General features: G+C 40.2%; 1 protein-coding gene across 2 annotated transcripts in view; it reads left to right on the top strand.

Annotated features, from left to right (window-relative positions):
* The first annotated feature begins 1,206 nt into the window (after window positions 1-1,206).
* The window catches only part of CCDC124 (coiled-coil domain containing 124), a 60,155-nt gene continuing 45,204 nt past the window's right edge, over window positions 1,207-16,157 (top strand). The window contains exons 1-2 of one of the 2 annotated variants that reach the window (XM_077475546.1): window positions 1,207-1,317; window positions 4,493-4,658. In XM_077475546.1, coding sequence (XP_077331672.1) covers window positions 4,500-4,658 — 159 coding nt within the window. In that variant the 5' untranslated portion in view covers window positions 1,207-1,317; window positions 4,493-4,499. Of the gene's footprint in view, window positions 1,322-4,492; window positions 4,659-16,157 lie in introns of both variants that reach the window. The other variant, XM_077475547.1, reaches the window with a different exon arrangement.

Here is a 16,157-nt window from a genome sequence, read left to right as displayed (position 1 = left end):
GTACATATATATTGCTGTCAATTTACGGAACACTTTACACATATAAATTGTGCAGCCACATCAATCTAAGGTCCCTAGTTAACATCCATATATACTAGGGCTGTTACTGGTTAAAATGTTCGTGTTCGATTAAGCGTTTTGTTTTTTTAATCGATTAATCAGCTAATTTCGATCAATTATTGGTTGATTTCGATCAATTATTGGTTTTATTGGTCCATTAATGTACTTTTTTTGCACTTTTTTGTCTACTATCATAACTTTATAAGTTTGTACAACATTTGCATGGAAGCACAATTGAATGGATGCTGATTATTCAGAGAATTACCGTATTTATGTTTATTGAGGATTGTTTTTTTTTATGTACTAACTGTTAAGCTTCATACACACAACACAAAAATTGGATGAAAAATACCACTTTTGAAGTGTTCGTGCATATGAGCGTATCATTTTATTTATTTTTTGGGTGGGGGAGTGGATCTTGGGTGGGAGTTCCCACACTTTTTTCCCCAGGACTTGACCCCTGGTTAAATGTGTTTATTGTCAGGTGTTAACATGATATTCCTCTCACAAACCCCATGAGAAATAATAATTCTACCCATATTCAAATCAAAAACAAGTCACATTTAATTTTTCAATTACCTCTGTATAATTTACTATGATCCTCTTGTACATCTCCATATATATTTCAGCAAGTGGACAGTTAAACATTAGCAACTGCTTCTTGCAACATTGTATCAAGCATTGTAGGAAAGAATAACATATTTTGAGAAACTGTCATTCTGATATGCATGCGTATAAAATACACTAGTGACATCTAGTGAGAGTTCTCAGTATTGCAGCCAATCATCCACTCATTCCAATATGCAGCTTAATACGTCCCGGGTTTGGGTTCTGACACTATATTATGACTATATCTAAAGCTGCAGGGTGACTGGGGTTGTAATTGCTTTATGTAGAATGCCAGCAGATTGCTGTGCACACAGCTTTCTAAGGCACACCACTAAGCTGCGTCATCAAACGAAGCTAGTGCCATATACAGAAATAATATGCATATTAAATCACAGCAGTAGACGTTCGTACGATTACTCTGCTGGCGTCTATATTTACTGCAGACCTGCTGTGCATTTTTTCTGTGGCAGCGTCACCAGCAATCACACCCTCCACTAACACACAGCAACGCGTTATCTCAGCGGAGTGGAACGCACACGCCACTCTGCTGGGACCGGAAGCGGAAGAAGTCATGGCCGGAAGTTGGCGCTAAATGGTGATATCACAGCGCGACTTGAAGTGGGGGCGGAAGCAAGGGAAGAATCCCGGGTGTGTGAGTGACAGGGGTCGCTGGCTGGGCGATGACACAAATGTTACGATGGTTGTCGGTATATGGAAGAGTTAGGTGGAAGAAGGGAGAGTGAAACATGCTCAATGTGAGGGACTTTGCTATGTAGCAGCCTGAAGGTTTGGTGGGTGGGTGCTGTCTAGTTTCCATTGGCAATGACTGTGCTGGGAGGATGTAGCACATTGCAGGGAGCCTGGGTGTACAAGAGATATACATAGCGTATATTATAGCGCTGTTTGTGTTCCTGAGAGAAATATAAGCCTTAAAGTGGTAAAGGCTAGGCATTGGTTTTACTTTAATGAATTCCCTGTACTAATGCAAAAAAAGTCCCATTGTTTGTATGGCTCCTCCTCAAGCTGGCCATTCACTGTACAATCATTCATTTAGATTTACGGCTAACCATACACTGCACAATTCTGGCTAAAATGACTATCACAATTTTTTTACTTACAATTAAAATTGCGATTCCCCTGCCATAACATCATCTTTCACATTATACAAAAAAAAATGGCCTAACTTTCGTGTGTGTGTGTGTGTGTGTGTGTGTTTTTTGTTTTTTTTCCTTTTTTATATTTGTATGCATTAACGACTTGCCAATAGGGCACGTACACCCCCTTCCTGCCCAGGCCATTTTTCAGCTTTCAGCGCTGTTACACTTTGACAATTGCGCAGTCATGCTACACTGTACCCAGATACAATTTTTATCATTTTTTTTCACACAAATAGAGCTTTCATTTGGTGGTGATTAACCACCTCAATACTGGGCACTTTCACCCCCCCTTTCTGCCCAGACCGATTTTCAGCTTTCTGTGCTCTCACACTTTGACAATTACTCAGTCATGCAACACTGTACCCATGTGAAATTTGCGTCCCCTTTTTTTTTTCACACAAATAGAGCTTTCTTTTGGTGGTATTTAATGACTAGTGGGTTTTTTATTTTTTATGTTATTAAAAAAAAAAAAAAAAAAAAAAAAAACTACATTTTGTGAAAAAAAAAATGCCTTTTTCTTTGTTTCTGTCATAAAATTTTGCTAACAAGTAATTTTTTCTTCCTAAATTTTGGGCAACATTTATTCTGCTACACATCTTTGGTAAAAATAACCCAAATTTAGTGTATATTATTTGGTCTTTGTGAAAGTTATAGAGCCTACAAACTATGGTGCCAATCGCTGAAAATTGATCACTTCTGAAGTACTGACAGTCTATCTCATTTCTTGAGACCCTAAGGGCTCTTTCACACGGACGATCCGTTACAGGTCCCCCTGTCAGTTTTTCAGGCGGACCTGAACGGATGCTCCACAGACTGGGGCTGAAACAACTAATCGATTATGAAAATAATAATCGATTAATTTCATAATCGATTAATCAGCCACTAACATAATGGGGTTAAAAAAACGAAAATTAGCCCTTTATAGTACAAAAAGAGCAAATCACTACTGTAAATATTACTTTCACTGTCTCATATTAAAAAATGAACCCCTTACAGTAGTAATTATTTGCTCTTTTTGTACTAATTTTAGTTTTTTTTTAACCCCATTATGTTACTAAACATCTCAGGCCTGGGTCACACCTCTGTGTTTTTGGTGTTATTTGCAGAAACACACTACAGTTCATTTACATGGTTTCCTATGGGACACGTTCATATCAATGATTTTTTTTCAGCTGCTTGGAAAAGCAGCTGTATTTGGAAAAGACGACAAGTACTTTTTTTTTTTTTTTTCTTTAACACAAAATAGTGCTATTTTGTTTTGTTTTTTTTGGTTCAATATACTTCAGTGGAGAAGCTGCAGAAAAGCATGTAATGCGTTTTTGCGGCAATTTGTGTTTTTGAATCTGCCCAACAACAAATTGGCCAAAAAAAATTAAAAAATACAAATCGCAGCAAAATTACCTTTTTTTTTTTTTTTTTTTTTTTTTTCCCTTTTTTAAGGTTTTTAACCGATTAATCGAAACAATAGTCAGCCAACTAATCGATTATGAAAATAATCGTTAGTTGCAGCCCTACCACAGACCTCTATGGAGCGTCAGATGTCAGTGGTAACATGTCTGAAAAAGTGTGACGGAGGGAAAACCTATTTTTCCATCTGTCATCGGATCGGGTGATGAAGGACTCTGTTGTCATCTGATCCCCCATAGAGGAGAGCAGCGCTGTGACAGGTCCGTCCCTGCACAGTGTGCAGAGACAGACCTGTCATCTTCCTGCTGAGCGGAGATCGACTGAGCTATCCCCGCTGAGCAAGCGGATGTCCACAAGGCGGATCATCACGGATCCGCCTCATGTGAAAGAGGCCTAACAAGTCGGGAAAGTACAAATAGCCCACCCCCCCTTTTCAGGAGAGCCTCCAATCGTCTCTCCACTACTCATGCCGGTCAGGTGCAAGTGAGGAAAAGCCGATAAACGTCTCTTTCTGTTTACATTGTGATCAGCCGTGATTGGACACAGCTGATCACGTGGCAGAGAGTTCCATCAGAGACTCTTCACCGAGATCGCGTGTCAGACTGACATGCCGCACCACGATCGATGTGCACCCCAACCAACGGGCACACACCGGCTGTTATCCTGAAATACATCACTATCAGCTGAATGGCAGAGTTGCTCATAGCTACCTGATTGACAGCGGTTCAGCACGTTACTGCGAGCAGGAGGCCACTTCTCTCGCCTCCCTGGCTCAAGTGAGTGCTGGGGGGGGGGGGGGGGAATGTCTTCGCAGGGCCTAGAAACTTTTTTAAGCAAAGGGCCAGTTAACTGTCCTTTAGGGGGGCCAGTTGCACTGGGTATATACAGCTGGATACAACTAAAAATGTGTCTGTCTTTAATTCAGGCTGCAAAGCAACAAAATGATTATTTTAAAAAGGGGATTTGTATTTCTGTTTTTGTGACCGCAGCATAAAACAATGAACAGATACATTATATATATATATGTATGTATGTACTTCTTTGATGTGTACCTCTTTGCAGCCAGTACGTGGTGAGTACAAGTCTCCTTTTAGAGGGTTTCAGACAGCTGGTTTCATGCTGCTGTAAGAATACAGGTAAAACTTAGCGGAGGAGCAACAAAACACCACCTCTTCTAGTAGAGACCGTGCCATCTATATCTTTTCGGATAGCCTATTTCCTCACTCATATAAACGTAATATTTCTGTTCTGTTTTACAGCTGAGGGATGCCCAAAAAGTTTCAGGGGGAAAACACCAAGTCTGCTGCTGCCCGTGCCAGAAAGGCAGAGGCAAAGGCTGTAGCTGATGCAAAACGTCAGCAGGCTCTTGAGGATGCATATTGGCAAGACGATGACAAACATGTTGTTCGCAAGGAGCAGAGGAAGGTAAGGGGATATTGATAGACATTGCAATCATTTTTCTTGCTCTCATACTGTAAATTTGTTACTTCAGTTAAAGTCACTCTGTCACTTTTAAAAATGCTTAAAGCTGTTATCACATATTAATTGGATTGAGACATCACCACCCTCCTCTCCACCTTAGCTAATAAGAGAACGCCTTGTGTTCATGGAACAAAATACAAGGTGTTCTAAGAATGCATCTATGAATATTTAATGTGATGAATAATAATAATGAATGTGGTCAGTGTGCAGAGGGAATGCCACTCGCACATAACCTGAGCAGAACCTGGAGGCTCTCGGCTATAAATATAGTGGTGCTGACTACTACAGTCATTTAGCTTCCCCAGTGGCCCATCAGGTATAAAAAACGTATATACTTGCATTGTGCTAAGCTATACCGAGTATGCAATACAGATCATTCCTGGAAATCAGTTTTGATCAATAGAGGGTTTTGTTAAAGTAGGGAATGGTTCTAACCTCTGTGACAGTACAGTGTATTGTCATGGTTAGAGGTCGACCGATATGGGTTTTTCTCTGGCCGATGCCGATATTTAGAAATCATGGCGGCTGATGTATGATGCCGATTTTTTTTTTTTTTTTTTTTTTTTTGGGGGATTTTAGGCTGATTTTTTTTTTTTTTTTTTAATTTATTTTTTTAAATCCCCCCTCCCTCTAATAAAATCTAACACACCTTTCCCACTGGGGCGTTTTTCAGGCACTTTTGGGCTAAAAATAGCACCTGTAAAGTGCCTGCAAAATGGCTCCCCTGCAGTCTTTGTGAAAGACAGAGTCCTTTCACACTGAGGCGATGCGCTGGCAGGATCTTAATAAAAAGTCCTGCAAGCAGCACCTATGGAGTGGTGTATACCGCTCCTCCACCACTCCTGCCCATTGATATCAATGGGCACCACTGCCGAAGCGCATGCAATGCGATTTGGCAGCGATGCTTCACGGGCGCATTTAACCTCTTCCTCGGCCGCTAGCTGGGTTTTATGTGCCCCACTAGCAGCCAAATAGCACCGCTAAAATGATGGTAAAGAGCCGCTAAAACTTGCAGCGTTTTACCATCAACGCCTGCCCGATCCAGTGTGAAAGCAGCCTTCATAAGTGATACAGAAAATTTCTTACATTTAAACATTTATTAAACAAAACAAACCTCCAATCAGTTTACTTGTATGTATGATTTAGATGGAAAAAAAAAAAAAAAACTATATATTAAATAAAAACAGGTAGTCAAAACTTTTGGATGAAAAAAAAATGGGCTAACTTTACTGTTAATTTTTTTTTAAATAGTGTATTTTTTTTCCCCATAAAAATGCATTTGAAAGACCTCTGTGCAAATGCAGTGTGACATAAAATATTGCAACAACTGCTGTTTTATTCCCTAGGATCTCTGCTAAACTATATATATATATATATATATATATATATATATATATATATATATATATATATATATATATATATATATATATATATATATATATATATATATATAAATATATAAATTTTTGGGGGGTCTAAGTGATTTTCTGGCAGAAAATACAGGATTTTTACTTGTAAGCAACAAGTGTCAAAAAAGATTTAGTCTTTAAATGGTTAAACTGAGATCTCTACACACTGAGATGAATTCATTCATTGAAGTGTAAACATTTTGTATCTTTTTGCTCTTTTCTTGGCAGACTGCCTAGAAAGGAGGAAAGTCGTTTCTATGATGACTCAGGCAACTTACACTGACTTCTATTATAGAAGTAATTTCCAAGTCGTGCTGTAGTTCTAAATCGGCCTTTTTATCAGCACAATCAGCTGATGCCGATTAATAAAAAAACGGCAAATATCGGCCGATATATCGGTCGACCTCTAGTCATGGTATTGAAAAGGTTTTGTGTCACCCATTCAGGTTGAGGTTCCTTGACTTGCTTAAGTTATATGGAGGAAACTGAATTTTCCATTTTCTCAGAGATTGGTAAAACCAAGTATGGGTCTTGTAGTCCAGAGTCCATATTCTGATTCTTAGCTGTCCCTTGGAGCTATTTGTGTGCACTGGGGGTGAGACAGGGGCCTAAACCCGTGGGCCAGAGCAGCAGAGCTGTATGGGTAAACCAGGGGGCTGAAGGAAGGAAGGATTGATTCATTGTTGGCAGAGAAATGCTGAATAATCTCTGAGTGAGTGAGTGACTTGTATAGCGCTACCTATGCAAACTAATCGCCTCAGGGCGCTTTCTTGCCACCAGAGTCCATCTGCGGCTTTGCATGGTCCTTTTTACCCCGTAAGGTCCTGACACGCAACCTTATCTCTACGTGGATTATGGTTTGGAAATCTTGATAAAGAAAAGATAAATTAGCAAGGAAAGTCCCAACCCACGTTTTATATATAATTCTCAATTTGTGTTCAGTACTAAGAAAAAATTTGAATGAGGTAAATATGACATATTAATAATACTTTGTCTTTGCAGTCAGAGTGGCGCTGTAGTGTCAGCCTTTCTTCAGATTCTGTAAATGCTGAACCATGATGGAATACTTTGATCTCTGTTAAAACACACAGAGAGCTGATTGAATCAGTGGAGGTATACAGTGCCTTGCAAAAGCATTCACCCCTTGGCTTTTTACCACTTTTATTACATTACAGTCTTTAGTTCAATGTGTTTTTTAATCTGAATTATATGTGATGGATCAAAACACAATAGTATAAGCTGGGGAAGTAAAATTAGGAAAATATATACATAAAACAATTTTTCAGAAATAAATAATTGGCATGTGCGTATGTATTCAGCCCCTTTGTTATAAAGCCCATAAAAGGCTCTAGTGCAACCAATTACCTTCAGAAGTCACATAATTTGTGAAATGATGTCCACCTGTGCAATTTAAGTGTCACATGGTCTGTCATTACATATACACACACCTTTTTGAAAGGCCCCAGAGGCTGCAACACCTAAGCAAGAGGCACCATTAACCAAACACTGCCATGAAGACAAAGGAACTCTCCAAACAAGTAAGGGACAATGTTGTTGAGTAGTACAAGTCAGGGTTAGGTCATAACAAAAATATCCAAATATTTGATGATCCCTAGGAGCACCATCAAATCTATCATAAGCAAATGGTAAGAAAATGGCACTACCGCAAACCTGCCAAGAGACTCCCGCACACCGGGCAAGGAGGGCATTAATCAGAGAGGCAGCACAGAGAACTAAGGTAACCCTGGAGGAGCTGCAGAGTTCCACAGCAGAGACTGGAGTATCTGTACATAGGATGACATTAAGCCATACGCTCCATAAAGTTGGACTTTATGGCAGAGTGGCCAGAAGAAAGCCATTACTTTCAGTCAAAAACAAAATGGCACGTTTTGAGTTTTCGAAAAGGCATGTGGGAGACTCCTAAAATGTATGGAGGAAGGTGCTCTGGTCTGATGAGATTAAAATTGAACTTTTTAGCCATCAAAGAAAACGCTATGTCTGTCGCAAACCCAACGCATCACATCACCCAAAGAACACCATCCCCACATTGAAACATGGTGGTGGCAGCATCATGCTGTGGGGATATTTTTCAGAAGTTGGCACTGGGAAACTGGTCAGAGTTGAGTAATGTGCATAACTATTCACCCCCCTAAAGTCAATACTTTGTAGAGCCATCTTTTGCGGCCATCACAGCTCCAAGTCTCAACTCCGTCAAGTTTCCCAGTCCAGACTGCTGAAAAACATCCCCACAGCATGATGCTGCCACCATGTTTCACTGTGGGGATGTTTTTCAGCAGTTGGGACTGGGAAACTGGTCAGAGTGGAGGGAAAGATGGATGGTGCTAAATACAGGGATATTCTTGAGCAAAACCTGTACCACTCTGTGTGTGATTTGAGGCTAACACACTGCTAAATAAACACTTGAGTGGTTTAAGGGGAAACAAGTAAATGTGTTGGAATGGCCTAGTCAAAGCCCAGACCTGAATCCAATAGAAAATATGTGGTCAGACTTAAAGATTACTGTTCATAAGCACAAACCATCCAACTTAAAGGAGCTGGAGAAGTTTTCCAAAGAGAGACGGGCAACAATCCCAGTGGTAAGGTGTGATAACCTCGTAGAGACTTGGAGCTGTGATGGCCAAAAAAAGGTGGCTCTACAAAGTGTTGACTTTAGGGGGGTGAATAGTTATGCACATTGACTTTTCTGTTATTTTGTCCTATTTGTTTTGAAGATTTTTTTTATTTTTTTTTTTATGTGAAGCAAAGTTGTTGGCATGTTCTGTAAATTAAATGATGCAAATCCTCAAACAAACAATCCATGTTAATTCCAGGGTGTGAGGCAGCAAAACACGAAAAATGGCAAGGGGGTGAACACTTTTGCAAGGCACTGTACTTATCTTCCTTGTTTCCTCCATATGGAACCATATGGCTTTTCTGTTAGAAGCAGCCAACATGTTCTGTTTTAATACAGGGCACTCCAATGCCAGCTTCTTTGCAGAAGAACTAAACTTTTGGTAGTGAGGTTAGCTCTTGATAGAATGTGCTGGTTTGCAAACTTTATGTGCTATTGCAGCAAGGATGGGACCTGGATCCTGTCACTGTTTTGTCCCCCCAGAAGTTGTGTTGGCCCTGGCACCTGGCTCTACTTTCACTGTGCCACGAATTGAACTGCGATATGTGCTGTGTACACAAGGCTAAAAATTACTAGAAGTTGGAGGAAAAACGATTTTTGAGCAAATGAGCCTTTGCATAATACTTCCACCAAAAACCCCAACTTCCTAATTGAGTTTTTTGTTGTAGAATTTTAGTTCCCCCTTAGCTTCAGTTTATAAACTTTTAAACATTCAAATAAAATAGGGCAAAATCCATTATAGTTTGCATATTGATTTGTACACTTTGATGTAGAGACATCACTGCTTCCTAACAGAGCACAAGGGTCCTTCTACAGAACATTATACAGAATTGTAGGAAGGGACAGGCTTTTCTACTTAGAATATGGCTGCCTTATTAAAGCGGAGTTCCACCCAGAAATGGAACTTCCACTGATCCGGTTCCTACGCCCCCCCTCCCCCCCACCACCTTTCAGGGGGGAGCAGATACCTGTCTAATATGGGTATTTGCTCCCACTTACGGTGAAAGATCACAGCAGTATCCACGGCGATCTACGACATGCCCGGTCCCTCCTCCATTCCCCCTGCTGGGAGACACATAGGTCGCAGAAGACAGCAGGGACCAGTTAGAATGTGCAACGCAACTCGCGCATGCACAGTAATGAAACCGCAAGGTTTCACTTCCAGATTCCCTTACTTAAGATGCTGGTGCCTCCACCCGGAGCCGAGGAACTGGTCAGCTTCGGGTAAGGACATCGCGGGCGCCCTGGACAGGTGAGTGTCCTTATTTTAAAAGTCAACAGCTGCAGTATTTGTAGCTCCTGACTTTACATTTTTTATTATTTTTTTGCAGGCGGAACTTCGCTTTAAGTAAATAAACTGTAAGACTCCTTTTTTATTTTGTTACTCCTAAAGTACATGTAGAGCATTTGACCTGGAAGTTGAATTGGGTTTTGGGCAAAAGGGAAGTTACCATTTATCACCTTTAAATCAAAGCTCCACCCAAAAGGGGAAGCTCCACTTGTTTCCAATAACAATTGATATACATTTTAAGGTTTAGAAAGTAGTTTCAGATTTGTGGAATGTAGTTGGGTGCTTGAAATTTTGTATGAAAATCATGAGAGAAAGGGAAATAACTGTTACGATCATGTGACAAAGAGCTTCCCTTTATTGAACAAGGGTAAAGAATCGACCCATTTCCCCTGTTTCTTTGGTGAATTTACACTAGAACAGACAGCTGTCTCAGCGCTTTACCTCTTTGGCAGCTGTCTGTTCCTAACTGCAGTAGAGGGCAGCACACAACCCTCTCTTTTTTATTGTTTTTATTAAACTGTCAAATCTTCAAATAGCTGGTGTCCTAATTGATCACATGTGCAGCACAATGGCAGTTGCAGTTTAAACTGGAGAAGCTTCCCTGAATGTAAAGGATAGGAGAGTTTTTTTTTTATTTATTTTTTTTTATTATTCTTTAACCAGTTGAGATCCGCGCTATAGCCAAATGACGGCTACAGCGCGGACCTCCTTTGCCGGCACACGAGTGGCCTGCGCGCCCTGTGATCGGCGAGTCTGTGAGACTCGCCTAATCACCGATCCGAGCAAGGGGTCGATCCCGACCCCTTACCACGTGATCAGCTGTCAGCCAATGACAGCTGATCATGTGATACAACGGAGCCGGTAATCGGCTATTATTCCTGTCAGCGCGAGGAGAAACAAAAGGAGCCGATCACCGGTGGCCGTGATCGGGACATCAGTCCCGATCACGGCCAGCCCTGCCAGTGCCCACCTGCCCCCTGCCAGTGCCACCCATCAATAAATAAGTGCCCCCCGTCAGTGCCGCCCACAGTGCCACCCATCAGTGCCCGCAATCTGCCTCAACAACGGTGCTGCACCCCAGTGCCACATATCCGTGCCCATCAGAGCCACCTATCAGTGCCCATCAGTCCCATCTCAGTGGTACCTATCAGTGCCCCTTAGTGCCACCCATCTGTGCTACCCATCTGTGCCCATCAGTGCCGCCTTATCTGTGCCCATCAGTACTACCTTATCTGTGCCTATCGGTGCCACCTTAACTATGCCTATCAGTGCCGCCTCATCAGCGCACTTCAATGAAGGAGAAAAATGACCTGTTTGCAAAATTTTATAACAAACTGTTAAACATGATTTTTATTTATTTTTTTATTTTGCATCTTTTTTTGTTTTAGCAAAAAATAAAACTCCCAGCTGTAATTAAATACCACCAAAAGAAAGCTCTATTTGTGGGGAAAAAAATGATAAAAATTTCATTTGGGTACAGTGTTGTATGCCCGCGCAATTGTCATTCAAAGTGCATCAGCGCTGAAAGCTGAAAATTGCTCTGGGCAGGAGGGGGGGGGTTTAAGTGCCCAGTAAGCAAGTGGTTAAGGTTGTCAGCAGATCGGCCGCTACAAACTCAGCACAGTGCCTAAAAATGTAGAATGTGCAGAGTAGGGTAAGAGGGTGAGACAGTATATTACTGGATTTTAAATATTATAGACCTTTATTTTCAATGTTTTACATTGAAACATCTATACCTGCAAAAGAGGCCAGCCTGAAGTTATCTAGCAGGACCTAATTTTCTGACTAACGTTCCATTTTAACACAGTAATGGCAAAGCCAAACTACGAGTAAATTGCTAAATACACAGAAGTGTGTGTATATAAAATGTGTGTGTGTGTATGTAATATTAATATATATCTCTCTAGCTATTAAGTTCTGAGATTTACACAGTTCTGCTATACAGCACAGCTCTGTCTGGCAGGGAAGGAGACCTCATTTTTCTCTGCTGCAATAAGGGAACATTTACATGGCTTTTTCCTCACCCAGCTTCTGACAGGACAGTACTGTAATAGGTGAAGCAGCACACTTGCATGCTACGGTGCTTCTCTGTATATTAATTTGCTCTCTCCATCTGTTGGCATGCTCCTTGTTGGCACATGAGCACTACAACACAAGTAAATGGCTCCTTCTGCTGCTTCATCCTCTCCCAGTCTGACCTTTGCTGTACAGGGTCTGCATTAAACTGATAACTGTTTAAAATCAGGTACTTGCACTGTTTGAATGAAAAAGAATAATTGAAAGCCCATTTTCAGGATACCTTAAAAGCCTCTTTTACAGTGGGGCTGTGCCCACACTGCAAGGGTTAATTAGTAACTATGGCCAAAATCAAAATGGCACATATGATGCAGTCTGTCTGTAGCATTAAAGGCGATAAGCGATGTTAAGTGTATTAATGATTGCATGGAGACTACATGTGCTCAGTTGCTGAAGAAGATGCATAGTACAGTCATAGGAGATTGTTGCTTTAATAACTGAGTGGCTGTGATAATTGACTGGCTTTTAAGTAAAGCAGTTTTAAAACCTGTATACTTTTAGTCAATGCGAAAAAAATGGCTAAGCGGTTTTCAAAAAGCCTATCTGCCATTTATTTATTCAGAAGTACGGATTTGGTATGTATAGATTAAAACGATCTTAGTTTTATGTCCTCTTCTGTGAAAGTTATTTTCAGCTGTTCAAATGGTCAGCAATATCTTTGGATATGATTATAGTGCCTTAATGAATAACTATAAAATAACCAGAAATTCATATACTGAAATCAAAAAGAACACGATGGGTATGTATTTGCAAATATGGTGTACTTCATGCATATCTTAGGAGGAACCTGTTGGAAAAATATGGGAATTTATAATTTCTTAGAAAAGTACATCTTTCCTAAGATAAATATAGAACCAAAGAATAATGGGCCTCTGCCTAGTATTTGCAGAAAAAATTGGAAAGGCAGCTTCCGTAGTTTTCTCACTCCAGCTTTCCCTTTCAAAGCGGTATTAAATCCAAAAACAGTTTATTAAATCGCAGCTTACCAATTGTTAGATTTGGAGACTGCTTTAGTTTTCATTTCTTGGGTGTTTTATCTTTTTATTTTCACCTGGTGATCTGGCCAGTAAATCAGTTATTTTTCAACTTGCTTTCACAGACCAAGCTGTCAAGCAAAAGTGGCAGAGGGGTGAGACAAACCATTTAACACTGACAGCGGTGCTTACGACAATCAGCTTTTACTCCTTGTAAAACCTTTATGCCAAAAGGAAAAAAAAAATAACTTTTGCTCTAACTGCTTCTAAAGTGTTAGTTGAGTTCAGGTTTCAGATTTCATTATGGCGTGTCTCCATGGTACATCACTGTGTCTCTGATTCATTGGTACAATCCATTGGTAGATATGGTAATTAATAGTATTACAAAATATGAGCGAGGGGCCATCCATTGTCTTGAAGCGTCTCATGGCGACTACCACTCTTCAGGCAAAAGTATGGAATAGGTGTCCTATAAGTATTGAAACATAATTTGTAGAAAATAATAAAATGATAGGCCTTTGTATAGGTGAAAAGAGGGCGCAAAAACCCTATTTACCAGGGCTACTTACAGATATATCAATGAGACTGGGTGCAGGCATGGAGGGCCGTAGGCCGACCAGAATCAACAACTGATGATGATTTTATCTCTCTATCTCTCTATCTCTCCTATCTATCTCCCAATGAACTATTACCTCCCATCTTCATTTATCTCCAAGGATGTATGCTTCATATAAAGTCCCACCTTTCTTTCCTTTTTTCAAATAGGGATGGAGGCGCTTGGCGGTATATGCCTTGCGCGCTAATATAAAGTCCCAACTGGTTTCATTTTTAACTTTGCGTAGTTTGTTTGGGCAAAAATGGCCCAAATGAACTATGTCACTCACGAACATGTGAGGCCGCTAGATGTGCTGATTAAACTGTATTTAGCTGAGACGTCATACAACATAGCGCCGGGTTGGAGCTGAGAGTCAATGTATACTGACAATGAATACAAAGCTTCCTCTGGCTGAGTCAGAGGTTGTGACATCAGCCTGCCTCTCTGATTTATTGCTAGAATACATTGCTTTCTTCGAATGGGTGAGTGCCGACTCTACTGTGTTCCAGGTATGAGACGGGAAGTCTCGGCTACATACAGTTTATACAACATATCCAGCTTTGATGTCTAAGTGATTCTCTATGCCTCTGGTATGGCTGTGTTAATTTTATGAATGTCTATGCCCCAGTCATCCACTAGAGTGCACCACGTATCTTTGTAAAATACCATATCCATCTAATTTTTTATTTTTTTTTCATGGCAAGTGAAGGAAAATCCTTCAACATCTCGTCAAGAAAGCTGACTTGGGATAAGTTGATGAATGTGAAACTGCCTAAAACTTTTTGCCAGCACAGCAGAATTTAGTATCTAATTTGGCAGAATTTCACAGGGAAATGAGCACTGCTATCAGGGTCATCTGCGCCTCTTTATAACAAGTAATTCCATATCCACCACTTTTTTTATTTTATTTATTTTTTAAGCTTGATAAATTGGCACACGCATAGAGGTAAATGTGTTGACAAGAATAAAAGGTGGGTCGCGTTTGAAGACGCGTGGAAGTGATTGCAGTGGCACACCTTTTGCAAATATTTTTAACGTTTTTTCACCGAAGTGAAAAGGCTTTATCTTACATTAGAAGTAATAGCTGTATAGCTTCAAGTGGCTTTGCATAGGATGGTGAATGTCTATGAGAGATTCTTTCCTTGTTTTTAAATGTCATTGTTTTGTATATGTTTTATGGGACAATGGGAGCTGTGTGCTGTGGTCAAAAAGGGGAAAAAAAACACTAATCGACTTTCCCAAGTAACTTTTGTTACTGTGGCTGTTCTGACCAATTTTAATTTCCCGTTGACAGAACACGATTTTTGCTAGGATATATTCCTCTTGAATATACCATAAAGTGGTTGTAAATAGGGCTGAGACTAACTATTTTCATAATCGATTAGTTGGCTGATTATTGTTTCAATTAATCGGTTAATAACCTTAAAGTTTGGTGTATAATTTTTAGTTAATATGTAAACAGTCTATGTGGTTTTCGTTCAGAAATGACATTAGTTTTAAAATAGAATGTTAAGAGTGACATTTTCAAACATTCTTTCAGGGAATATACAAAGATTTTTCGCATGAATATTCTCATCTCATCTGAAAATTGATCCGCATGACCAACACCTATGCAGTTTGCTTTTGATCTGTTTCTGCAGTGCTTTTTGCTGTGCGTTTTTTGACTTTTGTGCATGTAATTTTGCTGCGATTTGTGTTTTTTGCTGGTTGTGTGTTTTTTTTTTTTTTTTTTTGCAATTTGTCGTTTGGGCAGATTGGGGAAAAAAAACACATTGCTGCAAAAACGCACTACATGCTTTTCTGCAGCTTCTCCATTGACGTATATTGAACCAAAAAAGCGTAGTTTTTGCATTGAAAAAAGTCCCTGGCAGCACAGTGGTGTAGTGGTTAGCACTCTCACCTAGCAGTAAAAAGGGTCTCTGGTTCAAATCCCAACCACAACACTACCTGCCTGGAGTTTGCATGTTCTCCCTGTGCCTGCGTGGGTTTCCTCCAGGTACTCCGGTTTCCTCCCACAAACCAAAGACATGCAGGTAGGTTAATTGGCTTCTGTCCAAAATTGGCCCTAGTACATGAATGGGGACCTTAGATTGTGGGCTCCTTGAGGGTAGAGATCAATGTGAGTGTGCAGTGTAAAGGGATAGGGGTAGACACTCACTCGGGTTGAATTGGATGGACTGGTGTCTTTATTCAACCTTACTAACTATGACTATCCAAATATGCAGCAGCTGAAAAAAGCATAGACGTGAACGTTAAATGAACTGTAGTGCGTTTCTGCAAAACGCACCGAAATAAGACGCGCCTAAGACGTTTAGTAACATAATGGGGTTACAAAAAATAGCCCTTTTTATAGTACAAAAAGAGCAAATCGTTACTGTAAGGGGTTCATCCTCCTCTTTTTTTTTTTTCTTCTGTGCAACAGTGGAAGTAATATTTACAGTAGCGATTATTTGCTCCCTTTG

The sequence above is a fragment of the Lithobates pipiens genome, unplaced genomic scaffold (genome assembly GCF_037356315.1).
Source record: "Lithobates pipiens isolate NorthernLeopardFrog02 unplaced genomic scaffold, aLitPip1_a1.2 Scaffold_13, whole genome shotgun sequence".
NCBI classification, from domain to species: Eukaryota; Metazoa; Chordata; class Amphibia; order Anura; family Ranidae; genus Lithobates; species Lithobates pipiens.
This window is presented reverse-complemented; position numbering and strand designations above follow the sequence as displayed.